Source organism: Lepidochelys kempii, chromosome 2 (assembly GCF_965140285.1).
Source record: "Lepidochelys kempii isolate rLepKem1 chromosome 2, rLepKem1.hap1, whole genome shotgun sequence".
NCBI lineage: Eukaryota > Metazoa > Chordata > Testudines > Cheloniidae > Lepidochelys > Lepidochelys kempii.
This window is the reverse complement of record NC_136381.1, coordinates 76,669,661-76,697,287: the sequence shown is the minus strand read 5'-3', so window position 1 is coordinate 76,697,287 and position 27,627 is coordinate 76,669,661. Positions and strand designations below refer to the sequence as shown.

The window sequence follows — 27,627 nt, the reverse complement described above, 5'->3', positions numbered from 1 at the left end:
AGAAGTAGATGTAGATGGTGGAATTGATCGAGATATCTTGGACATCAATGAAGGTTATTTTTTAATTTTCTTTTTCATATTTTGAAAGTTTCATTGCAACAGTGAGAAATCAGTACAATGTCTGAATGTTAATCAGCTCTTACTTTTTAGCTTTAGGACTGAACCTTTTTGAGGGAGATATCCAACTTGATGGGGTGAGTTCAAACATAAAATATAAAACCAGAAATGTGTCATTGAGTTATGGAATATAAAGCATGGCTGATCTGAACATGCTCAGCCCATCCAGCTTGTACTAGCCATAAATGTTGTTTATGTAACAATAAATTGAAATAATTTGGGAATGTATTTGTACAAAATGTCATAGATAATGAATGAGTCATGTAAATTTACAGAAGCATTAACTAGAATAAAAATCAGTTCAGCCATTAGATCAATGTAATAAACTTATTTCCCTTACTGTGATTTAGACTTGTAGTTTTAAGAGTATTGGCATTAATCACATGCAGACAGGCATGCTTGAGATATCCTTAGTTTATCTGCAATTCTGCACAATATTTGTCAGCATATGAAACTTCAGACTCTTCCCTGCAAACCCTTCCTCCTCATGTGAGTTGCCTCCTCATGCAAGTTTAGGTCCTTGATTAGCATCTCATTTTAGAACATCCCTCTGGTATCCCTATTCACCTCAAAAAATTATTGCATTATATCTCAAAGAATCCCAGTGGGAATACCTGACAATCTACTTTAGCCTAATTCCTTTGAAGTCAATGGGAATTTTGCTATCTAATTCAATGGGAGCAGATAATTATTAGTCACTACTGAATTACTTCTGGGATGGAGGATGGAAATCAATCTGTACGTGGTACATCAGTGACAGTAAGGGTAGTTTTAGTCAAGGCCACTGGAACAAATTCCTAAACTTATGAAAAGAGTCATGGGATTGTTAATGTCCAGGCAGAGCAGATAGGACTTTATATTATAATGAAAGACAAACCCTCCTAAATGGCAGGGAATTTAGGGTTTAGCTGACCTTGCTGGGATTTGAAATTTTGTTCCTGGGAAGTCTCTAGAATAGGCGCCGACTTTCCAGTGTGCCGGGTGGTACTCCCCCCAGGTGCCACTGCAGACCCCACCCCCACTCCACCCTTTCCCCCAAGACCTCATCCCCGCCCCACCTCTTCTCGCTCCTGCCTTGCCCTGTTCTGCTCCATCCCCTGAGCACACCCCAACCTCGCTCCTCCCCCGCAGTGCCACCTGAATGCCATGGAACAGCTGATGATGGTGAGCAGGAGGTGCTGGGGGGAGGGGGAGGTGCTGATAAGGGGGCTGCCAGTGGGTGCTCAGTACCCACCTTTTTTTTTTTTCCATGGGTGCTCCAGCCCTGGAGCACCCATGGAGTCGGTGCCTATGGTCTCTAGTATTTCAAACCTGAGGCCTACACCACTGGGCCATCTTCCTCAGTATTTGTGCTCCTAAGCTTATTTCTCAACTACTCACAGAGATTCATAAGAGACATATTTCTTACTTGCAGGTTAGAGCTACAACATTTTGTTTTTGCTGCCTACTCCTATGTCATCCCTTACTGAACTCTTCACATTTATTTTCCTTCTCAAATACAGGAACGAAACTCCATTATTGGTGACAACTATCGGTGGCCCCTCACCATCCCATATGTCCTTGAGGATAGCCTGGGTACAGTATTTGCCTTTGAAATATAAATATACATACATATATATATAAATAATAGTGTCTGCTTTGGTTGAAAAGTTGCACTAGTTTTAAATACAAGTTTGTTTTTAAAGTCATCTGTCTAAGGTATGACACTGCATTAAGTGAAAAGAAAGAAAAAGTTACTGGGGATCTTTTTTAATTCAGGGAATCTCACCTTTCCATTTGTATGGTTCAGAGTGACAAAAAGTTTGGATATGAATAGATGAAGAAATAGGCTAACCAATTTAAGCCAAGTAGGTCTCCTAGAGATGACAACTCAGATGTATTGCTAGCATTCAAGGATCTGAGCAATGCCAGTGAGATGTTTATAACCCTTTACTTGCTCTGGGTGAAATCTGAGGTTTTTACTCAGTTTTTATTCAATCCTTGGTCCTATAAACTCCACTGAAGTCAGTAGCAGTTGAGAACACTCAGCAACTGTCAGGATCAAGCATTAGGTACTCATCATCTTATACAGTATACATAAAAATCACCCATGAAACGTATCGTATTATGTTTAAACAAAACAAAGGTAGAATACAATTGTCTGGGTATACCGCAAGAAGGACATTTGACTTGTTATGGGTTTTAATCAGGCTGCAACTTTATTATATATATGTCTGGGACCACCCAGCAGATAAAATGTACAGTGCAAGCAAATCCATGCTTATTCAAATCAATTCTCCGGGGCTTCCACCAGCCCCCCCTTTATTTCCATCCAGGTTCCCCAGCTGACCCATGGCTTGGAGCTTACCATCCACCAGCCTCATAAGAGGGTTAAGGAGGGCTATGAGAATGGTGGGGGCGGGGCTGTTGGCTCCCTGACATACCAATCATAGGAGTCCCCAACCCCCTCCCCCGTTCTGTTCCTTTATCCAGTACCTCCTTTTAAGTTCTTTACCAGGCCATTTGTCTGGTCACTGGCTGCCCTCCCTATGGAGTATCTGCACTGAACATCTGCCCCAAGGAGGCACCAGCCATTTGCTTGGCTGCCTCCCCCCAACCCCGTCGGGTTCCCAGACATCTCCAAATGGCCTCTTGGCTAGCAGCCCTACTGGGGAGAAAAAACCTGCTGTTCCATGTGTGATCGTCAAGGGGCACCAGCAGCTGCATTGTCCTTGACCCAGTACTGCAACAACCGCCCTTAACGGAGGGCTGCATAGGCGACTCATTCTCTGGATCTTTGAACTGACAAGACTCCTTAAAAGAAAACAAAATAAACAACTTGTAAGTTGGAGCATTCCACCAACCACATGACATTCCGAGGTTCCAGAGAGCCCACAGCTTACGTAATTTGGCAAACTGGAAATGAGATAAGGCGTTTGCTATGCCATTATCCATGCCCGGCATGTGCTTGGAAGAAAAAACAGATGTTGAAGGGTAAGCATTGGAGAACAAATGCCCTTACCAACTTCACAACCCTGTGTGATCTGGAAGTTTGGTGATTGATAACCTGTACCACTGCCATGTTGTCACACCAGAAGCACACCCTTATATTAGCTCCAATCCCCAAATTAATCCCCATATTAATACCCATTTGTCCCTCCACAATGATACCCCATTAAATTGACTTAGAAAACTTTCCCACACCCACAAGTCTTCTTTCATCTCTGTAGTGACTCTGTAGTGACTCGTATGTAATGGTGTAGCCTGGCTATGCTGGCCATTGCTGCTGCCAGCCTGGCACAAAATGCCCGCCCTGGGGCAACAACCCTGCAAGCAAAGTTCAGCTCAATGCCCAGGTAGGTTAATGTAGTGGAAGGGCCTTCTGTTTTGTCCTTCGCTAGGGGTTCCCCCAACTATTTAGCCAGGGCCTGAAATGTGTCCAACAGGTGAAAACACTCATGTGACCTGGCTCGCCCTCCAAACAAAAATTATGCAAATAATGCACTATTTAATTTACTCCTGCTGACTGCACCCCTTCCCAGTGCACCATTGGACTGAAATGCTCAAAAGCTGCACGGGATACTGAAGAGCCCATGGGCATAGCCTTGTCAAAATAAAATTGCCAGCCGTAGTCGTCTTGCAAACATGCCTGTATCTACAGGGGTTGTGAAAACAACCACCATTATTAAATGCCCAGCAAATACTATTACGTGCCTGCGGCCCCTTCTGAGCTTGTTGCGATATGAACAAACCCCTGGCGCCCTTGGTGTCATCCACTGCAACCACAGTGTGTGATGCCACCTTATCCCAGTTTGTCTTGCTGCCCTTAATTGAAACTGCTCATGACATGCCCCCAAACATATTGTGTGCCCGCCTGATTATAGCCGTATACTTAACAAACGCAGGGCTGCTGTCTGGGTAGGCCTGTACTGTAACACCCGCCCAGATGAGGAAGGCAGCCTTCCACTTTTTCCATGTTCTAGGCACTGTTGGCCTCTTGGGCACTTCGCTCTTTTGCTTGTCTTGCCCATGTTTACTGTTTGTTAACACCTCCCTGTGCAATAGGGATAATGTAAATAAGGAAGGTAGCCTTTCAACTTTTCCATGTTTTAGGCACCCTTGGCCTCTTGGGCAGTTCTCTCTTTTGCTTGCTTTGCCCATGTTTACTGTCTGTGAACACCTCCCTGTGCCATAGGGATATTATATCCACGAATTCGCCTCTCAGGATGTTATATTTAGTTGTACTGAGTAGGTGAACTCCCATCGGGTAAGCCACCCCAGCATAATTGTATTCAGGACTGCATGGAGGGAGCTCTGCAGAGCCCTGCTCCCCCATAGACCCCCCCCCCTCCCCGGGAGTGTCTACTCTGTCCCATGCGGTTACATGTCCTGATGGCCGATGAGTTCCCATGTGCCCTTCCCTGTCCTGCTGCCCAAACTTGAGCCCATGCTGGGCCTGCCCTGTCACCCTGTGCAGACCCCTCACATCTAACTGCCTGAAGCTGCTGTAGTAAATTCAGATTAGCTTGCAGCAGCTGTGTAATACCATCAGTGTCCACACTGAAGGTGCCACCCCTAGGTGGGTCTGCCCAGGCTTCTGGACCTCCCACTCCTGGGCCCAGAGTATTTAATACCCCAATAGGCTGACTCCTATTCCCCTTAGGTGAACTCACTGAATGACTGGTTGAGCAAGGTCCCTGCAAGTGCCACCCCTTGCCAGGCTGGAAGGCTGGATACCACCTCTGCCACCCATTCCCCCAACCTCTGTGTGGTTCAGATTACACTCACCCCCGAGATCAGCATTACCGCCATCCCTTGTGTTCGGTGGAAGAGAACATTCTGGTTCTAGGTGACCTTGTGTCCTCTGAAGCGCTGTAATGCTGTGGAAAAAACCTCAGAAACAAAGTCACTGAGCATTTGCTGCACAGCTTCGCTGACTACCCCACTGATCCACACAGCCTGCCCCCCTGAATGCGTGGATGCTTTCCTTTGGTCATTTGCCTCCCTCAGTCCATGAGGCTGCCCTGGGTTATGCCTTGGGTTATTAAACACACCACCCTGGACAGTAGCAGCCCCCATACTTGTGAGCCCCCTTGCCCTGCTGCAATACTGTCTGTCTTGGGTCCCCTTCCAGTCCATGGGCTCCCTTGGGACTGCCTTGTGCTGTAGCCTCTGCCTGTCCCCTTTCCAGCAAAGGTACAGGTACCTGAGCAGCAACCTGCACACAGCCAGAAAGAATTGCAGCCTGATATATCCACTTGCAGCACTGCTGGTACATGAAACAGTTAAATGTCCTTGCCTTGCTCTGTCCCCCCTCCCTCAATTCACATTGATTGTTTCAGAGGCTGACTCCCTTGCCTTGCTCCCTCCCCCTGCCAATGCACCTTAATTGTTTTGAAATCGCCCATGAAACATATTGTATTATGTTGAGATAAAACAAAGGTAGAATACAGTTTTCCAGCAGTCTAGATTCTTAGGCCTTTACTGAATTTTTGCTCAATCCTTAATCTGTCAAAACTCCAAGATTTTAATAGTAGTTTGTCAGAGTGAGGTCTATAAAAAGCTCAGCAAGGACCTTAGGATTTGGCCCTATATTGATAACAATGCTATTTGTTTCTCTTACAGAAATGAATGCTAAAGGACTTATCCTCAAAGCATTTGAACGGTATCGCCTAAAAACCTGTATTGACTTCAAACCTTGGGAAGGAGAAAAAAATTATATATCAGTGTTCAAGGGCAGTGGGTAAGAGGAAAAACGTGACAAATTCTCATTCCATTTGGATATATGGCCAGTTTTTATGTGCACTAATTAGGATATTCTCCAAAAACTGGGAACGGAATATAATTCCTTATCTCAACCTATTCATTTCTCAGATTTTACACACTGGAAACTGTAATAGCCCAAAACCTGGTATGAACTGGATAAAGGTTAAGTTTTCCCCTTATTATACTTGTTTGCAAACAAATGCTCTAGGACCCAATGGAAGTTGTACTGATGCAACTGAGCACAGAACTGAATCCTTAACAGACATGGGACCTTTCATGGTAAATCAAGCTATTGGATCAAATCATTTTTTCTTGTTTGGCCTGTGGGCATATGAAGTTCTATTCTCATGTTCTCCTACTAAATTTGTCTTATAAAAAAAAAAATTTCCCCACAATGGGAATGCCATAGCCTAGACTGCAGGACTGCAAATTTGTCCGACCATAATAAAGGGAATTACATATGGATAGTGACATAGCAGGCTTGTTTTGACTCCCACCTGTGCCTGGAAAATGGTACAAAGTCAGCCCCAGGCTATTTGTTCTTCCATGATAAATATTTTACTTTATAGACCTGTGTACTAATAGTGAACCACCAAGGTGCAAGTGTGATCTGAATGCTATGGGCTAAAGCCACAAAGGGATTTAGGCACTTAACTCCAAAATATAGATCCTCAAAACCCCTGCTCAGCTGCCACCTAACCCTGTAGTTACCTAAATTTCAGCCACTGGACATGCACACAGCCACTTCAGTCCTGACACCCAGCTCACATCCTTGCCCCAGCGAGATCTTCAAACTAGGCACTGCCCCATCTATCTTGCTTGTGGGGCCCATTCCAGTAGGCATATTGAGAGCATGCCTCATAGATCAGGCTTCACATGAAACACTATTAGTGGTGGTAATGCCACCTCCTTGTAACTTTTAGCCCAATGATTAGCACATGCACCCAGGAGAGGGGAGATTCCGGTTCAAATCCCACCTCTGTCCCACTTCCACCTATGTGGAGCAGGAATTTGAAGTCAGGTCTCCCACCCGACAGGTGGCTGCCCTAACCACTGCACTATAAAGTATTCAGGGATGCCTGTCTCTCAGTCTCTCCTGTTGAATCTCTTCCACTTTGTGTGAAATACTTAAGGCATTGGGCCAGAGACACAATGATAATGATTCTTGGAACAACGCATCCCACCTGGGATGTGTGAGGTCCAAGTTCCAGGCCCTGTTGTAATGACTATTGATGCAAAGTGGAACAGGTATTATTTTAGGTGTCCACCTCGTTTTGAGGAGTGGGGCTTAGGCCAACTGCTCTTCTCCTCTGCATTTTCTACTTGTTAGGTTAGGCAGCTCCCCACTCAGTATCATGCTGGACTTTGGTGGATCCTATTTTTGTCACCTGATTTTCCTCATGCATTCTATAGGGACTGGGAGCCTGGGCACCTAACTCAGGGTTGTGGACTCCACTGGCTGGCAGAACGCCTGAACGTTAGCCATTGCAATGCTGAACCTAACCTATGAATCTATGGCCCTAGACCTATGAATTTTCCATGCTCATAAATCCAAGTGTTTTAGCAGCCAGATCAAAAAAGACCATATAGGGCTAAATCCTGGACGTCTGAACTCCCACTGACTTCAACAGTAAGAATTGCAAGGTTTAGTCAATGGTGTTTAATAAACCTCATCATTATCATAGAATCCTAGAACTGGAAGGGACCTCGAGAGGTCATCTAATCCATTCCCCTGCACTCATGGCAGGGCTAAGTATTATCTAGATCATCCCTGACAGGTATTTGTCCAACCTGCTCTTAAAAATCCCCAATGATGGAGATTGCACAACCTCCCTAGGCAATTTATTCCAGTGCTTAACTACTCTGACAGTTAGGACATTTTTCCTAATATCCAACCTAAACCGCCCTTGCTGCAATTTAAGCCCATTGCTTCTTCTCCGATCCTCAGAGGTAAGAACAATTTTTCTCCCTCCTCTCTTGTAACAACCTTTTATGTACTTGAAAACTGTTATCATGTCCCCTCTCAGTCTTCTCTTCTCCAAACTAAACAAACCCAATATTTTCAATCTTCCCTCATAGGTCATGTTTTCTAGACCTTTAATCATTTTTGTTGCTCTTCTCTGGACTTTCTCCAGTTTGTCCAGATCTTTCCTAAAATGTGTCACCCAGAACTGGACACAATACTCCAGTTGAGGCCTAATCAGTGCAGAGTAGAGCAGAAGAATTACTTCTTGTGTCTTGCTTACAATACTCCTGCTAATACATCCAAGAATGTTGTTTTCTTTTTTTGCAACAGCATTACACTGTTGATTCATATTTAGCTTGTGATCCACTATGACCCCCTGATCCCTTTCCTCAGTACTTGCTTCCTAGACAGTCATTTCCCATTTTGTTTGTGTGCAACTGATTGTTCCTTCCTAAGTGGAGTACTTTTGTCCTTATTGAATTTCATCCTATTTACTTCAGACCATTTCTCCAGTTTGTCCAGATCATTTTGAATTTTAATCCTACCCTCCAAAGCACCTGCCACCCCTCCCAGCTTGGTATCGTCCGCAAACTTTATAAGTGTACTGTCTGTGCCATTATCTAAATCGTTGATGAAGATATTGAACAGAACCGGACCCAGAGCCGATCCCTACGGGACCCCACTCGTTATGCCCTTCCAGCATGACTGTGAACCACTGATAAGTATTCTCTGGGAATGATTTTCCAACCAGTTATGCACCCACCTTATAGTAGCTTCATCTAGGTTGTATTTCCCTAGTTTGTTTATGAAAAGGTCATGTGAGACAGTATCAAAAGCCTTACTAAAGTCAAGATATACCACATCTACTGTTTCCCCGCAATCCACAAGGCTTGTTACGCTGTCAAAGAAAGCTATCAGGTTGGTTTGACATGATTGGTTCTTGACAAATCCATACTGACTGTTATTTATCACCTTATTATCTTCTAGGTGTTTGCAAATTGATTGCTTAATTATTTGCTCCATTATCTTTCTGGGTACAGAAGTTAAGCTGACTGGTCTGCAATTCCCTGGGTTGTCCTTATTTCCCTTTTTATAGATGGGCACTATATTTGCCCTTTTCCAGTCTTCTGGAATGTCTCCCATCTTCCATGACTTTTCAAAGATAATTGCTAATGGCTCAGATATCTCCTCAGTCAGATCCTTGAGTATTCTAGGATGTATTGCATCAGGCCCTGGTGATTTGAAGACATCTAACTTGTCTAAGTCATTTTTTACTTGTTCTTTCCCTATTTTAGGCTCAGATCCTACCCCATTTTCACTGGCATTCACTATGTTAGACATCCAATTGCCATTATATTCCTTTTTGTACCTCTATTAGAACTTGCCCTAGCAGACAAAAGCATTGGCCCATCTAGTCTGGTAATGTATCTAGCCTTCATCGCTAAGTTATGCAATGCTGTGCTTAAGGAGAAATTCCTTCCTTATATGCTTCGACAATTAGTTTGATTACCCTTATCTTGACTAACTTATCAGTAAAAGTTATTGGTAGTCATAAACTTTAAAAAATGCAGCTAAATTATATGACTTTACAACCTCTTCGCTGGCAATGTCTCCACATCACAAGTGATGATTCACACTCTTCTCAGCAACATCACAACAGAGATCAAGAACTCGATGATTGAGGAACTACCTGCTTACCCACAAATGTGCTTTCTTTAGGTAAAGGTTGGGGCACATTGTCAGGAAGCTGGACTCCTGCTGATCTGAAGAACAGCTCTGTGTAAGCTCATAAGGCTGGCCATACTGGCTCAGACCAATGGTCCCTCTAGCCCAGCCTCCTGCCTTTCAACAGTGGCCAATGCTAGGTGCCCCGGAGGGAATGAAAAGAACAGGCCAGTTGTCAAGTGATCGATCCTCTCTCATCCAGTCACAGTATCCGGCAATCAGAGGCTTAAGGACACCCAGAGCATAGGGGTCAATTAGTCAAGATGGACTTATCCTCCAGGAAAGTATCTAATTATTTTTTTAACCCAATTATAGTTTTGGCCTTCACAACATCCTCTGGTGACAAGTTCCACAGGTAGATTGTGTGCTGTATGAAGAAGTACTTCCGTTTGTTTGTTTTAAACCTGCTGCCTATTAATTTTATTGGGTGACCCCTGGTTCTTGAGTAATGTGAAGGGGTAAATAACACTTCCTTATTCACTTTTTCCACCCCATCCATGATTTTATAGACCTCTATCATATCCCCCCTTCGTCTTCTCTTTTCTAAGATGAACAGTCCCAGTTTTTTTAATCTCTCCTCCTATGGAAGCTGTTCCATACCCCAAATCATTTTTGTTGGTCTTCTCTGTACCTTTTCCATTTCTAACAACATTTTTGAGATGGGGGGACCAGAACATCATGTAGTGTTCAAGGTGTGGGCATATCATGAATTTATATTGTGGCACTGTGATATTTTCAGTCTTATTAGCTGTCCCTTTCCTAGTGGTTCCCAACATAGTTTGCTTTTTTTGACTGAGGTTGCACATTAATCGGATGTTTTCAGAGAACTATCCACAATGACTCCAAGATCTCTGTCTTGAGCAGTAACAGCTAATGTAGACCCCATCATTTCGCATGTGTAGTTGGGATTATGTTTTCCAGTTTGCATTACGTTGCATTTATCAACATTGAATTTCATCTGGCCTTTTGTTGCTCAGTTACCCAGTTTTGTGAGATTCCTTTGTAACTCTTCACTGTCAGCTTTGGACTATATTAAGTAATTTGGTATCATCTGCAAACTTTGCCATGTTGCTGTTTCCACCTTTTTTCCAGATCATTTATGAATACATTGAACAGCACTGGTTCCAATACAGATCCCTGGCAAACATGCTACCTACCTCTCTCCATTCTGAGAGAGGTAGGTAGCATGCTAACTCCATTTGACCATTTATTCTGACCTTTTGTTTCCTATGCTTTAATCCATTACTGATCCATGAGAGGACCTACCCTCTTATCCCAGGACTGTTTAGTTTGCAAAAGAGCCTTCAGTGAGGGACTTTGTCAAAGGCTTTCTGACCGTCCAAGTACACGATATTCACTGGATCACCCTTGTCCACATGTTTGTTGACTCCTTCAAATAATTCTAATAAATTGGCGATGCATGATTCCCCTTTACAAAAGCTGTGTGGAACACAATGTGTTGAACACAATTCTGTTCTTTTCTGTAGTTTCAACCAATTTGCCTGTTACTGAAGATAGACTTCCCGGCCTGTAATTGCCAGGAGTGCCTCCGAAGCCTTTTTTAAAAAATTGGTGTCGCATTATTCTCTAGTCATCTATCTATCCTCTAGTCATCTGGTATAGAAGCTGATTTAAGTGCTAGGTTACATACCACAATTAGTTCTACAATTTCATATTTGGGTTCCTTCAGAACCAAAAAGTCTGTCTCTCTCACCAAGGGAAGTTGATCTAATAAAAGATATTACCTCACTCAACTTGTCTCCCTATTTTTAAGGCCATACAGATGGCTTCATTCTTCAGGGCTGTCAATGCCAGCATCTTCCACAAGCAACTCATTTTTATGTAGCTCCTCATTTCTGGGGTTTTTGCAGTATCAATGAAAATCCCATCAACCCTTTCTGTCATTAGTATTGTGACATTTTCCTGTTAAAGAAATAAACCAATATAAACAAAGCAAGTTCCAGACAGACAGACACAGTGAAAACCACTAAACTGAATATTAGAGGAAGGGACAAGTCTGAAGAACTAACTCCAAATATATTAAACCAGAATAAATTATAGAAAAAAAGAAATGCATTCTCTGTGTAGCAAACACATCATTTCATAAACCTTTGTACCTCTTACATTTAAACTGTATCTGTCAGAGCAGACTGATTACAGATATTATTGGGGGACATCAGTTATGTATTTCTCAGATCTGTCCTGCATTTTATTTTATTATTAGTTGCTGGTCCTATGTAGGGAACCGCCAAGAAGGGAAGCAACAACTCTCAATTGGAGCCAACTGCGACAGGATTGCAACTATTCAACATGAGTTCCTTCATGCACTCGGATTCTGGCATGAGCAATCACGATCCGACCGGGGTGATTATGTCTCCATAATGTGGGACAGAATTCAGTCTGGTAAACCATTTTCATTTGCTTTCTTTTCACTTAAGGCAATGGAGAAGACTAATCTGTGTAACATCTCATTCAGCTACAGTAGGATTTTAAAAATTTGATTCCCTCACCTCAATTTACTTATTTTAACCAATACTCACACCAAAGAGGTAAATGTTAAGGGACATAGACCTCAATATTTATTATCATCTGTATCAAGGCATTTCCCGGAGGCCTTAATGCAGGATTGGGGCCTCAGTCTGCCAGGTGTAATACCAAGAGTAAGGGAGCACTTTGGAGCACAGTAAAATAATTGGATTCATTTATTGTAATTTACAGTGGTGCCACCCACTTCTCTAGATGCTTTTGACATTATTTAAAAAACAAACAAAAACCCAGTGCAACCAAATCAAAACCAGGAGCAAACCACGGAAAATCCCAGCAAACTACAACCCACGGATACCACCCAACCTATGGGACTCTTTTCCCACTAAAGTTTCCAACCCCCTTAAACAGTCACCTGGGTAAAAATATGAGCCATGCAGCAGGGGAGTTCAACAATCTTGGACTATTATAGGCAAGGGGGGTAGAAGCTTGGTCCACAACTGGGGCCGTCTCAGGAATCTTATTGATCTCTATTTCTTCAGCTCATTGTGATCTTCTGTGTTTGTCAGGCAATATGAAGGTTGTGGTATTGAATATGAACTCCATTCCTTCCTAACTCAAGAACACCTACAAAATCCAACACCGAAAGACATAATTATTAGATCAAATACATTTTATTTACGGATGATCAGCCAGAAGCTGCAGAATATATTGCAGAGAATGACTTAATTTAAACTGCATCTGGTTTTTGGATTGGTATTTAATTCTTTTTTGCTGATGCTTTATCAGCAGGTAACACTGCTGTTAACATTTTTTAAATGCTAATATATTTCCAGAGACAAAGTAGGTGAGGTAGTATCTTTTATTGGACCATCCTCTGTTGGTGAGAGAGACAGAAGTTAGTCCAATAAAAGATAATATCTCATTCACCTTATCTCTCGAATATCCTGGCTCCAACACAGTCACAACAACACTGCATATGTTTCCACAAAGCTAGAACATGGATGCTCTTTTTTTAGACTAATAAAATAATTTAAAAACATTTTTACAGTTTAAAAACTTCGCTTCAAACAGATGATTTTTTTAAAAAAAGTCTAGAAAATATGTATAGGGACATGTTCTGAGGGTTAACTGAGGGTTGCTCTAAATGGTTTATTACAGGGGTGGCCAACCTGAGCCTGAGAAGGAGCCAGAATTTACCAATGTACATTGCCAAAGAGCCACAGTAATACGTCAGCAGCCTCCCATGAGCTCACCCTCTCCCCCCGCTCCCAGCGCCTCCCACCCACCAGCAGCCCCACCGATCAGCCCCTCCCCCTCCCGATCAGCTGTTTCATGGCATGGAGGAGGCTCAGGGGTGGGGGGAGGAGCGAGGGCACTGCAGGCTCAGGGGAGGGCATGGGAAGGGATGGAGTGGGGGCAGGGCCAGGGGTTGAGCAGTGAGCACCCCCCGGCACATTGGAAAGTTGGCGTCTGTAGCTCCAGCCCCGGAGTCGGTGCCTATACAAGGAGCTGCATATTAACCTCTGAAGAGCCGCATGTGGCTCCGGAGCCACAGTTCGGCCACCCCTGGTTTATTAGATTATGTACTGGTAAGTGAAATAACCAGGCACGAAACATAAGGGTACATCAATCAGAAATAGGGTGGCATTATTACCATTGCATAGAGCAGTACTGAGACAGTTACATGAATACTGTGTCCAGTTCTGGCGTCCACACTTCCAAAAGGATGTTGACAACTGGAATAGGCCTGGGGCAGAGCGGGTGTCGAGCATCCCCCGGGAAACTCAGAAAGTTGGCACGTCTGCTCTCCAGTGTCTCGTATCTAGGGGGGGAGGAGCTGATTGGCAGGGCTGCCGGTGGGTGCTGAGCACCCACTATTTTTTTTCCCAGGGGCCCTGCAGTCCTGGAGCACTCACGGAGTTGGCGCCTATGCTAGAGAGGAGCTGTCCCCTGGAAGCCAGGATCTTTTGAGGATCTAGAACCTTGATGCCAGCCAGGTGAAGAGCCAGCCCCAGTCATGCCTGCAACAATGTACCCAGTTCCTGCCCTGCTGTGAAGCAAAGCACCATGGCCTATCTCTACCCCAAGAATGCTATTTCCTCAGTTCACAGCAAATTACCACCATGTGTTCACACCAGGCAAACTGAAAACAGAACAGACAACCTGGTGTATGCTATTGGTGCAACATACAAACTGGGAGTTGCATCAAAAAGTTTTATATTAAACCATCCAAAGTCAAAAGTTTCAATGGTCAGAAGCTGAAGCTACAAACATTTCAGGCCAGAAATAAGTTGTTTTTTTTTAAATGATAATAAATAAACAACTTACCTAGGAATGTAGTGGAGTCTTCCTAACCTGAAGTCTTGAAATCAAGACTGGAGGTCCAAAAGATATGCTATAGTTTAACGAGAAGTTATGGGTTTGATGCAGGAAGCGTGCGGTAAAATTCTATGGGCAGTCTTATGCAGCAGGGCAGACTATTTAGTCATAGTCATAATCATAGTGCTCCCTTTTGCCCTTAAAAAACTATGACTCAGTCCTAGAACTCTTAAATTACACAGGTTTTTTTAATGTAAAAGCAGACTGTACACATATGCATTTTAGGTAACTTTTGTAGCCTGATTGATCAATTACCTCTCCCTTCTTTTTCTTCATTAGGTAAAGAACACAATTTCAATACATACGATGATAAAACATCAAGTGCCCTGAACGTTCCTTATGATTACACTTCTGTGATGCACTATAGTAAAACGTCGTTCATGAATGGAACTGAACCAACCATAGTAACTAACATACCAGAATTCATGGATGTGATTGGGCAACGAATGGATTTCAGTGATTATGATCTCCAGAAGCTAAATCGCCTATACAACTGCAGTAAGTTTTTCAAGTTCTCTTGAATCATTGTTGCACTTTCTGTTCATTATATGGAAGAAATCAAGAAAAATTTACCCATATGGGACTCACCTAGCACAAGTAAAAGAGAAGCCAACGGTTTAGAAAAATGGATATGTTAAGAGCACCAGAAATATCAGTGCAATTAAGACAGCTAGAAATAACAGACCACTCCTCTGGGAGTCCTGCTGTGCAGAGGCAATGCAAAGCTCCCTCTGCAATTTTATTTGACCTTTAGTTAAAGAACACCTTTACTAGGCAGCTGATTTGTATTCATCCCTTGGGTGCTTGTTTTAAGACATGCTTTGCTGTACAAAGTTTTTGATTCCCCAGCAGTTGCAGTAGACACTATAGAAAAATTGACATCTCTGCTGTCTCTATTATATCTGCACTGGCTGCACCCTTACCTCTCACAATTTGGGAGATATAGGGTGTGTGTCATCAAATTACACTGTGGGGTGTTTCTCTGAAGAAAATGTGTTTGTTTTTTTTAAAATCCCTTCTAAATCCAGTCTATATGCAGTATGGTAATAGTGTGAGACCAGTTCCTCTGCACATAGGCCATGTAATTCAAGAAGATGAATGAAAACAAGGGAGGGAGAATTATAGTATATGGTTCCATTATCAAAGGGGATTAAAAATCTGTAATTGTGATTGGCTAAACCAGTTCAGATAGGTATACACTGGCATGCAGATCATAACTTTTTTGGTAACCTCACCACCACAACAAGCAAATCATGCATCAATAGACATTATGTTTATAAAAACAATTATGGTTTCAAAAAACATTTTACAATAAGTATGAACATTCAAATTCTACAAGATCCTAGTAAAAATCTCTTTGCTTGCTTAGGCCCCAGTTCAGCAACACACGTAAACACATGCATAACTTTAGGCACATGAAGCACTTGAGCTCAGTGGGATGTACATATGTGCTTAAAATTAAGGGTGTCCTTACATGCTTTGTTGAATTGGGGTCATAGTTGGGTCCTCCCCTTATCTCTTGCAACTCTGACTGTTCCCCCTTTTGTAAATTGTATACAACCACTTTCTTTGTCTTTTCCGCACATTTTATTATTTCCTCACTACACATGTCCCATTCTATATCTCTTATCCTTACCTCCAGTCACATCCACTCAATGGGAGAAATCATAGGCCTATTGAAGTCAATGTGTGTTCTGCTATTGATTTCATCGGGGTCAGGATTTCAACCAGTCTCTCTCCTAGCTTAGACAGAGACCTAAATCTGGCCTGTACTTTCCCTTACAGTCTGCTTAATATTTATTATTAAACTACGTGTTGTGCATTCACTCAGTATGGTTTTAGTTTATTTTTATATGAGACAGACAAAATGTTCAAAATTTCCACGGGCTGATGTAACCATAGGTTTCAAATGCAAACAGGTTTTTGTGTTTAAAAAATTCCAGCTAAATCATGTCCTCTTTACTGGTCTTCAGTGTTACATTCAACTGATATTCCAAAATTAGTAGTCTAACCAAGTCGTCAGGGAAATTTTGGTAAAACCGGTGGCCATGCCTGGGATAACTGGAGGCGACGGAGATCTGAAGGGGAAGGAGAGTCTATCGTCATTTTGATTGAGTAAGAACTGGAGGATCTGGGCTATCATTTTTATAAACAACTGTCTATTGCACAATATCAATACAACACTTAGAGATGCAGAAGATGATTAATGGATCTCTCAGGTGCGATGGTGTCACTTGATGTTCACGATTGCTGAAAAAGAACCCAAACTTTGCATTTGTCAATCCCATTCCAGTCTGTCGCAGGTAATTAAAGGCCCAATCATGTGAAGTGCTAAACACGCAACTCATGTTGACTTTGATGGGATTGGTGGATGCATAGGATTCCATAGGAGCCTAATGTCTTAGTATTCTCTCTTACACCAGCTTTGGAAGACTAGAATTCAGATGTACCACTTTCTTCCTTTTGTATCTTGCAGCCTCCTCACTAAGCTTTATGGACACATGCAGTTTTGAACTTGAAAATGTGTGCGGCATGATTCAAAGTTCAGAAGATAACAGTGACTGGCAGCGTGTGTCTCAGGTACCTGCCGGCCCACATACTGATCATACCAATATGGGAGACTGCAAAGGTAATGTAAAGGAATTCTTATCTCTTTTGAAAATGTTTTCTGCTATGGCAGAATTGTGACTTTGATCTTCTTCAGAGGGCACCTGAGGATAAATTTTTAACCAAGCAGCATAAAATTATCAGGGACACATGCCATTTTTGCTGTAGATATTTGCTGTAGGTTGAAAGTTCTAATCTCTTTCCTCTGCTTTCTGGCCTTTGGTATAATAATAAAACAAGAGAACTACACAAGATGTATTAACTGACTTAAAAAAAGATTTACAAACCATGGTAGTTCAGAGAGATGAAAAATATTTCTGCTATAACCATAAATTCTTGTTTGTGATTAACTGTTCAGTAGTAATTTTGGAAAGGGTTGGGATTTGAGAATATATATTATTTGGGCTGGGAAAACAGTTCATTGGGAATACAAACTGATTGTTTTGAGCCTGCCAAAACAAACATCATGAGTTTTGGTTCAACAGCGTCAGCCAAAACTCCAGGCAGTATGTGCAAGCAAATAATGGGCCATCTGGAAAGGAGACATTGGGACAAACAACTTGACTAGTTTCAAGATAGAGCTTGATAGTTTATTAATGGGATTCTATGATGGGGTTGCCTGAGATAGCAGGGGACTAGACTCAGAGATCAGGAGGTCCCTTGCAGTCCTGTCAGTGGTGGATTTAGAGTTAGTGGGGCCCTGTGCACAGCTTCATTTTCGGGGACCCCCCTCAGGACCCAGCAAAGAAAAAGAACATTCTCTCATCTCCCCCCAGTTTTTCATTCTTTTTTTCTTCATCCTCCTCCTATATTATAAGCAATGGGAAGTAAATGAAAATAAAGCGAGCTATCTTGATTGGGGCAGGGGGTTTGGATGAAGGAGGAGGTTCGGGGTTGGGCTTTGGGAGGGAATTTGGGTGCTGGGTGCGGGGTTTGGGCTGGGGCAGGGGGTTGAGGTGGGGGGGCGGGCTCTGGGAGGAAGTTTGGGTGCAGGCTCTGGGCTGGGGCAGGGGCTTTGGGTGCAGGAGGGGTGGGGGGTCGGGCTCTGGAAGGAAGTTTGGGTGCAGAGTGCAGGCTCTGGGCTGGGGCAGAGGGTTAGGGTGTAGGGGGTGGGGCTTACCTCAGGCAGTGTGGCTCCCAAAGCGACTGGCACACACACCCCTCTGGCAGCACCTCCTAGGTGGAGGGTGGTGGGGAGGGGGGGTCTCTGCAGGTGCAGTTCCCAGACAATGAGAGCTGCAGAGTCAGCGCTCAGGGCACCACAGGGACATGCAGGCAGCTTCCGGGAGCGGTGTGGCGCGAAGGGAGGGAGGCAGAGCAGGCAGGGAGCTGCCTTAGCCCTGCTGCTGGAACGTCTCTGCATGCCTCTTGTGGGGAGGGGGGCAGTGGGTTTCCTTGGGCCACCCAGGGCGAGGGCAGTGTACGGAGCCACCTACCCCCTTGCCAAGGGTGCACAGAGACATGCCAGCAGCCGTCTGCTTCCAGGAGTAGTGTGGGGCCATGGGCCAAAGCATGCAGGCAGCCTGCCTCCCTGAGCCTTGCTGTGCTGCCGGCCAGGACTCGGGGGCAAGTTGTCAGATGAGATTTGTCCTGCATTTTGGGGGCCCCCCAATCATTGGGGTCCCCATGCCACCAAACGGTTTCATGGTAAATCCATTCCTGAGTCCTATGTCCCTCAGTGGGTAGACCAGAAGAGCCTATGCTTTGGAACATGGATAATAAGAGACAGGCAAATGGGGAAAATAGCTAGCAAAAGAGAAAAGGAGGACTTGTGGCACCTTAGAGACTAACCAATTTATTTGAGCATAAGCTTTCGTGAGCTACAGCTCCCTTCATCGAAAGCTTATGCTCAAATAAATTGGTTAGTCTCTAAGGTGCCACAAGTCCTCCTTTTCTTTTTGCGAATACAGACTAACACGGCTGCTACTCTGAAACGTAGCAAAAGAGAAAAATTCTCTTTACTCCAACACTCTATCCCCAGAGACTTTAAGGCCTTTGGGGTAGGGACCATCATTTACTACATTTATACAGGGCCTAACACAATGGGGCCCCAAGCTGGCTGAGTCCCCTAGGCATTATCAGAACGTGATGTTAAATAATATTAATAAAAATGTAACCGGAAAAGTATGCTTTCTTTTTCTTTTGTATTTCCCATGCCCTTTTCACAGATACTGGGTACTTCATGCATTTTAACACCAGTGCTGGCAGCGTGGGAAACACAGCTACTCTGGAGAGCCGCATTCTATATCCGAAAAGAGGATTTCAGTGCTTACAATTCTATTATTACAACAGTGGTCATGAAAGTGATAAGCTGAACATCTTAGTCAGGGAGTATGCTTTAGCCAGCTCCAATAGTACCTTAAGACTCGTTGAAAGGATACAAGGTATGAAATAAATTTGCTTTTTAAATGTGTGCCTTCTGGTTGGATATATATTCAATATGCTTAACAGACAACTGGGAGTGAAAAGCATAGTATAATGAAGTGGCATTTTTCCTTTATCATTGTTCATCTTCTAACTCCTGTCCTCTGTAGTTTCGTTGTTTGCTTTCTTCTCTCTTGCTACTGCAGTGATTCTATTGGCTGAGGAGACATTCTGAGATGCAACCTCAGCCAGTCATTTTCCAGTAACTTAGTCAGTTACTACAACTGACTTGCACTTATCATCAGTATGGTTCTCTCACCTAACGTAGTGAAATATCCACAAGCATTCATGGTAGCTGATCTAAAATTGTAGGTAGATGCGTCTTTGACAACATAAAAAGTTGCAGAGCAAATTAATAGTTAAGATATTAATATTACAAAAGTGGAAAAGTTGGAGTGAATCTAAAAGATTAGCCCAATGCCCTGGTCTGAGGTATCTTATCAAATTGGAAAAAAATATTTCCAGACATTTATTTAACAGTATTTGGACTCACTTCACAGAAGTATGTGAATAACATATCATAATTTGCAGTTGACATGTAGCATGATATATTCTGTGAGCTTTCAACTGTAAATAGGTTTAAGTGACTTAGTCCTGGTCTACACGGGGGTGGGAGGGAGCGATCTAAGTTATGCAGCTTCAGCTATGTGAATAACATAGCTGAAGTCGATGTACTTAGATCCACTTATCGTGGTGTTTCCACCACGATGAGTCAACTGCTGCCACTCCCCCGTTGACTCTGGCTGCACCTCTCGCGGCGCTGGAGTACAGGAGTCGACGGGATAGTGCTCGGAGGTCGATTTATCGCGTCTAGTCTAGGCTAGATGCGATAAATCGATCCCCGCTGGATTGATCACTGCCCGCCGATCTGGCAGGTAGTGAAGACATACCCTTATTAGACACCTAACTCCTACTGGAAATCAACAGGGTTTAGTCACTTGGGCCCTTTTGAAAAATTTACTCTATATGCTAGTTTCCTTCCTGTTTCTTTTCTCCCTCTTTTTTGAAAATATAATACACTTTTTAAAACTGATTAAAAATAAAAACCCCTCACCAATCTCCAGGTTTACAGGACCAGTCTATAATAGTGTATTTCCCAGATAAGGACTAATTAAAATGCATTGAAATCTACAGAAGTTTTTTAATTGATTCATCGGGTTTTGGATCAGGCACAAGATCTTTTGTCATTTTTAGTAAGTCAGAGCAGATCTCATTAGAAAAAGCAAATGCATAATAATTATACATACAGTACCCAGTTATTCATATGCTCACTCTTTTAGACTGAAGAATAATAAATACTACTAATAATAAATAGACTTGTTCCCCTTTATGACGAAGGCTTGTTCTACACTTAAAAGTTAGTCAATATAGCTATGATGGCCAAGGGTGTGAAAAACACCAAACCTCCAAAGACATAGCTATGCTGATCTAACCGTGCCCCCAAATCCCCTCAGTGTAGATGCAGCTATATTGAGGAAAGAATAGTAGCTATCAATCATTTGGGGAGGCAGTATTCCCACACTAATGGAAAAAACCTGTTGATGTAGGCTCCGACTACAGGGTTATGCCAGCATAGCTATGCTGACATGGCTATGTGGGTATAGTCTCCATAGTGTAGACATAGCCTACATCTAATTAGACCTGTTTGCTTGCAAGGTCTTCCCTGTAGCAAATATCAAGTCCTCTAAGCCTTTTTTTCCTGCGTGCTTGATTGCCCCATGAACTTCACCAGCCGGTTGCTCTGGTGTTTTTGGCATCCCTGTACACTATCAGATTCCTCTCATACAGACAGGTATCAGGGCTTCTCAGGGCTGGTGTAGACCTCAGGTTAATCTAAAGGAAACCCCTAATTCTCACTAAACCTATCCTGAGAGCAAGTTTACTCTCTCTATACTTCAGCCTACTTCTTGAAATCTGTCTCAGGATATTTGGTTGCAGGACAGGGTGGATAAGTCAATGACTTTTTAAAAAATATTTACATCAGATTTTTTTAAAATTTAAATTAAGTACAGAGTTTTTTTAAAATAAAGCTATTTAAATTTGATATTGAAAACCTATATTAACCTAAATTTATTATCTATTAATCATTTAAACTAAATAAAAAAAAACTTTAAGCAGTACACATTTGCTGCCAAGTTTTAAAGGAAGTCAAACCACTGAAATGGTGGAAGTCACTGGCTAAGCACCTGGAACCAGAGTTTGTTGACATGCTAAGCCAGATTTTGATAGCAGTAGTCTCTTCTGCAGCTGCAGAGAATATTTTCTGCATTTCAGTTTATTCAACTAGTTCAGTTCAATGATTAATTAATTCAGAATTAAGAAACCAGTTGGCAGCCAAGAAAATAGGTGTGAGAGGATGAGATCTGCTAGTTCCAAAATCCTGGAGAACATGGTGATAGGAAATAATTTATTCAATTCACTAAATACAGATAATATTTCCTTTGCTTCATAAATCAGGTAGTTTTCAATAGAAAATGTTCGATAAATTTTTTTTCCTTATGTATCTAGAATATTTAAGGTAGTTTTATTTAATAAAACAATTAAAATACTTCTCTTGTACATTTTAATTGATTTGAATTTCCATACAAATAGAGTTTGACACAAATCACAAGTAAAAATTAATCTAGTAAACAAGAAATACATCATTCACCATTTTCTAATATAAAAATGTAAAAATTAAGAATCTGAATACGTATATATTAAGCTATATAACTGCTTAAATAAATATGTACAGATAGAGCGTATTCTCCTGGTTAGCAAAAAGAAGCACCAAATTTAATGCAAAAGTTATATTTAGTTGCTAATCAGCATGTTTTAATGGTTACCAACCAATGAGAATCAGTCTTTCTTCAGGAAAATAACTAAATGGTACAATGGCAAAACACAAATAAAATGAATATAAATCAAGGTTTCTTGCTTGCTGATTTATATCATGATTAAAATTGGTAATTTAAGTAGCTCTGATTTAAAATCAATCCATCCTTTTCTGTTCTTTTGATATGTAACTATTTATGTGCATGGGCTGTGTTTTGGTGCTGGTAGAGGTGAGCAGTGGACTGTTTTGGTTAGGAGGGGATTGTTACTGAGATACTAGTCTGTTTTTTGTGCACGTCCAGTTCTCACAACATTTGGATTAACTCACTGTCAAATTCTTTTGAAAATACATAATCAAGAAAAATAAATCTCTAAGAACAATAACTTTTTTCCACTATTAAATTCAGTAAATATTATGCATGTTAAACAACTAAACATACGTTAGAAAATTAGAAGGGAAAAGAATGTGCTCCTGCATGCATATTTAAATTCCGTGAAAAGCAGTGTTTATAAGAGAGATATTGACACAACCTCAACTCTAGTGGAATTAATAAATTTTTGTGTAATGTTGTAACAGATCCTGAATACTGTACAGTATTTGACTGCTTTGTTTGCCATCTTTGAAAACCCCACAATTCTTTTTCAGGTTCACCTCTGGATTATTGGCAGCTTTACCATGTTCCTTTGAACGCCACAACTAAATTCAGGATTGTATTTGAAGGCATAAAAGGAAATGGTTCATCAAATGGTGGCCTTTCTATTGATGACATTAACCTTTCAGAAACACAGTGTCCCCATCATGTCTGGCATATAAGAAATTTCACACATCTCCTCAATACAAGTCCTGCACAAAATAAAATATACAGTCCTCCTTTTTACTCTAGTAAAGGATATGCTTTTCAGGTTGGCTTGTATGTGAATGGTACCAGTAGCAACCCATTTAACTTAGCAATATATTTGCATTTAATCTCTGGAGTAAATGATGATCTTCTGCAGTGGCCTTGTGAATGGCAACAAGCTACTATGGTGCTGTTGGATCAAAATCCTGATATTCGTCAACGCATGTCAAATCAAAGAAGTGTAACAACAGATCTATCTGTATTAACAGGTTAGTTAAAAACTGATGACTACACTACATTACATTAGTAGGGAATTTGATGCAATGGCAGGAAGCAGTGACTTTGGGGAATTGTATGTCCCAGAGCAGGATAATAGGGTTGAGCAGGGGCCTTGGGTGGCATCCTTTATATAGAGAGCGGTGACCAGCTATTACGCATGATTTAATACAAGACAAGAGTGCCATCATTAACCAGAGCCCATGATGAAGGGAGCATTGGTGTCAAACCTAGTCTTCAAGTGGACAAAGAACAATAATTCAAATTCAATAACCTGCAGCTGGAGGGGGTGAGAGGGAAGAAAAGAGAAGAAATGGCAATAGCTCACAGTCATTTTAAAAGGAGAAAATTCAATGAAAAGGTAAAGACTGAAAACAGAAGAGAGTAAGAATTTCTATGGGGAGGTAAATTATAGGATTTTATTTTAATGTACATTGGCTATAGGCCTGAGACACTTTCTATATACTAGTGTAGTAAGAATTTTGCTACAAAAGACAACTACCAGTATCACAATCTTTAAGTTCTTGCTTTGCATGGAAATACAACTAGCTGTGTGGATTCCCAGACTTTAGTAACGCTAGGGTCTGAAAAGCATTAAAAATTGTCTAAAAGTCACAATATTTTTTTTTAAGTACAAATATTCTGTGATGCACACACACATCAAACTCCCTAATGTGGAAAGTATGTGAGATAAATACTCTAGAATGACAGGATGGGATCCCCTTTTAATAAAACAACACTACACAAGATTTCCTGTTGATAGTCATCTTCTTGCCCTATACATTCTGGTCCTTGCCACTTAGTTCCCTTTTACCCTACACACCTGGGCATAGTGCTCAGCCCCCTTGGTTCTCTGCACCCATGCACCTGCAACTCACTTTCCTTCTTTTTTCACTTGGTCATTCGTATCCTGCTGACATCTCCAATCCCTGAGGGCAGCTCTTGATTCTTCTCCTTCTAGGTAGTGGAAGCCCCTAGTACAGGCAGCAAGGCTGGCTCCTTCTCTGTGTTACCAGCTACTTTCACAGGTGTTTGATCTCTGCTCTGCAGTGTCAAGCTGGCATATCTGGAGGAGGAGCTGGCAACTTGTGACCAGCTAGTTCTCCACAGACTACCAGCAAATGCTTCACTTTGAGAACCACCAAACTAGTGCATTTTAAAAACTAATCCCGTGTTACCAATTTTTCTTCCAACTTTCTTCCAAAAAATATTTTTTGGATGACACACAGAATAGGCCTCATGTTCCATCCCAAGATAAAAATCTATTTAACAAGCCACCAGAAGACTTTCTTGATAATAGCCTCCTGCACACTTGAGTTGATTCTCAGGACCAGGAAGTGTGGAGGGGAGAGAGACAGTAATTTATATAATTGTACAACCAATATAACTCCTTATCTGAGTTTTGACTTCCTGTTTAAATATTCAGGACACACACATACACGCATTTTTTTCCCCCTTGCAGATTCCGCATCTTATTTTTGGGACAGGCCAGACAAAGTAGGATCGCCTGCTAATTTCGCTAATGGTACTCAATTCATGAGAGGGCCAGGACGTGGAACTAATGGATTTCTAACTCATGAAAGGCTTAGAAGCCTCAACTTCATCAAAGAAGATGGTGTTTACATTCTTTTAACAATGGAAGGTATGTAAGCATTGATGGTAGCTATATAAAGTAACTCTTTATAATGCAGTAAGCATGCAGTATGATGTTTTTAGTACTACATAAGGCTCCGTTCCTATAAACATATATTCACATGATTAATTTTATGCGTGAGTAGTCCTGCGAGTCAGTGGGCCTACTCATGTTTAAAGTTAATCATGTGCTTGACTGAAAGTATGGATAGATATAGTCACTGTATAATCATCTCAACCTAGCTCATTAGTGGGTTAGAAATCTAATTATACACTATGTGATGCTGTTCCTATACAAAATTTCTTCGCTAGACCACTTCTGGTCTCTTGACTGTTTCTGAATATAAACTGCAAAACGTGGCAGAGGAATTTCATGCTGCTGAAAGGTGAAAATACCAGTTATTTATTTATAACAGCTGAAAATTGCTTAGGATGTGTCACAGCCAGTATATTATTGCTATTTACTTTTAGAATTCATCAGTAGTGCAAACTTGTGGGTGTTATATATTCTCATTTTAATGTAGGGAAATGTTGTGTCCATTTGCAGAAAATCAGAGAGCTTCAAAAAACAGGGTAATGGAAAAGTCTTATAGCTGGTCAACTAAAAATGAGTATGGCATGAAAACCACATGCTCTTTTTTTCCCCTTTAGATATCTCACATCTGATATCAACTGAACCAAGCTTAACAAATGCTAGCGCCACAGCAACCACCATTCCCACAACAGTACCCGTGACAGCAACTCTAAATTTCTGTGTAAATGGTGGTATCTCCATTGTCGTCGATGAAAAACCAGTGTGCAGGTAACTAACTTACTTCAATCCCAAGGTGAATTTTGTGATCAGAAAGAAAACCGTGGAGTAGAGTTTAATCATTTAAGAAAATAAATTAAACTTGTTACCCGCAGAGAAGACTGGCTGGTTTTAATACAGCGAATGTCTAACATCACAAATCCTGACTAAATCTGTGACCAGTTTGGGCAACACAGCTTTTCCCAGGCTCAGTCTTTCCCTATTTTAAAGTATTCTGTTTTTAATCTATATTTATTTTTAATGGCTTTGTTAATGTGTTATCATAGTTAAGGATTACCTCATCCTAAACTGAGGGTTAAATATTAATGGAGATGAAACAGAAGTTAAATGTAATCTCAAGGAAATTTATATTTTTGAAACAAGAAGTCAACCCATGTATTGTTACATGCATTCTGAACAGTTTTTTCAGAAATATCAGGTGGTCCTGATTATGGCTCTGAATTTCAAAAGTGTAACAGCTTGGCTTTGAAACTAAAGGGGACAGGAAGTTTGATGACTAAACTAGGTTTTTGCCTTCAAGGAAGTGTATAGCAGCATTTCTGGAATTTATTATAGCTAAGCAAGGTAGATTCATTAACATATGCAATCTGATTGGTTAACATTGTTCCAGATCTCAGTATCATCATCCTTTCAATTGGTTAGTAGTATAGCAATGTTATGCCAGAGCATGCACACCTTGGGACTGCTGTGAGGCAGAATTCTGAAGGCCAAGTGCATCAAGCTTTTAATTTAAGCCCTGATCATGCAAAATCTCATTGAAGCCAATACACTTCATGTGAGCTTATAGTTTCTATGCAAGTGGATCCTTTTCTAGAAATGTGGCCATAATTTAATAGACGGAGTTTAAAAGGGCCAGACAGCCACAAACTGCAGCCTGTAGGGCTGCCAGGCTTATGGATTAGAAGAAAAGTGGCAGTTGTATTGTAAATTTACAGTAATATCTTTCAATAAAAACCTCAGGAACACCTGCTCCATGTGCCATAACTTATATCTCCTGGGGACAATAGCAGTCCTGGCTAAGGAGAAGGAATCATAGAGTCATAGAATATCAGGGTTGGAAGGGACTTCAGGAGGTCATCTAGTCCAACCCCCTGTTCAAAGCAGGACCGATCCCCAATTAAATCATCCCAGCCAGAGCTTTGTCAAGCCTGACCTTAAAAACTTCTAAGGAAGGAGATTCCACCACCTCCCTAGGTAACGCGTTCCAGTGTTTCACCATCCTCGTAGTGAAAATTTTTTTCCTAATATCCAACCTAAATCTCCCCCACTGCAACTTGAGACCATTACTCCTTGTCCTGTCCTCTTCTACCACTGAGAATAGTCTAGATCCATCCTCTTTGGAACCACCTTTCAGGTAGTTGAAAGCAGCTATCAAATCCCCCCTCATTCTTCTCTTCTGGAGACTAAACAATCCCAGTTCCCTCAGCCTCTCCTCATAAGTCATGTGTTCCAGTCCCCTAATCATTTTTGTTGCCCTCCGCTGGACTCTCTCCAATTTTTCCAGATCCTTCTTGTAGTGTGGGGCCCAAAACTGGACACAGTACTCCAGATGAGGCCTCACCAATGTCGAATAGAGGGGAACGATCACATCCCTCGATCTGCTGGCAGTGCCCCTACTTATACATCCCAAAATGCCATTGGCCTTCTTGGCAACAAGGGCACACTGTTGACTCACATCCAGCTTCTCGTTCACTGTAACCCCTAGGTCCTTTTCTGCAGAACTGCTTCCTAGCCATTCGGTCCCTAGTCTGTAGCGCTGCATTAGATTCTTCAGTCCTAAGTGCAAGACTCTGCACTTGTCCTTG

The 27,627-nt window shown here is 41.8% G+C and overlaps 1 protein-coding gene across 1 annotated transcript in view; it reads left to right on the top strand.

Moving 5' to 3' along the window:
* The window catches only part of LOC140906747 (E3 ubiquitin-protein ligase RNF138), a 67,626-nt gene that overhangs the window by 37,178 nt on the left and 2,821 nt on the right, over positions 1 to 27,627 (top strand). The window contains exons 9-19 of the mRNA XM_073331306.2: positions 3 to 53; positions 151 to 194; positions 1,620 to 1,692; positions 5,722 to 5,839; positions 11,778 to 11,956; positions 14,699 to 14,917; positions 16,896 to 17,048; positions 19,195 to 19,410; positions 22,911 to 23,372; positions 24,842 to 25,021; positions 25,663 to 25,813. Coding sequence (XP_073187407.1) covers positions 3 to 53; positions 151 to 194; positions 1,620 to 1,692; positions 5,722 to 5,839; positions 11,778 to 11,956; positions 14,699 to 14,917; positions 16,896 to 17,048; positions 19,195 to 19,410; positions 22,911 to 23,372; positions 24,842 to 25,021; positions 25,663 to 25,813 — 1,846 coding nt within the window. The remainder of the gene's footprint in view (positions 1 to 2; positions 54 to 150; positions 195 to 1,619; positions 1,693 to 5,721; positions 5,840 to 11,777; positions 11,957 to 14,698; positions 14,918 to 16,895; positions 17,049 to 19,194; positions 19,411 to 22,910; positions 23,373 to 24,841; positions 25,022 to 25,662; positions 25,814 to 27,627) is intronic.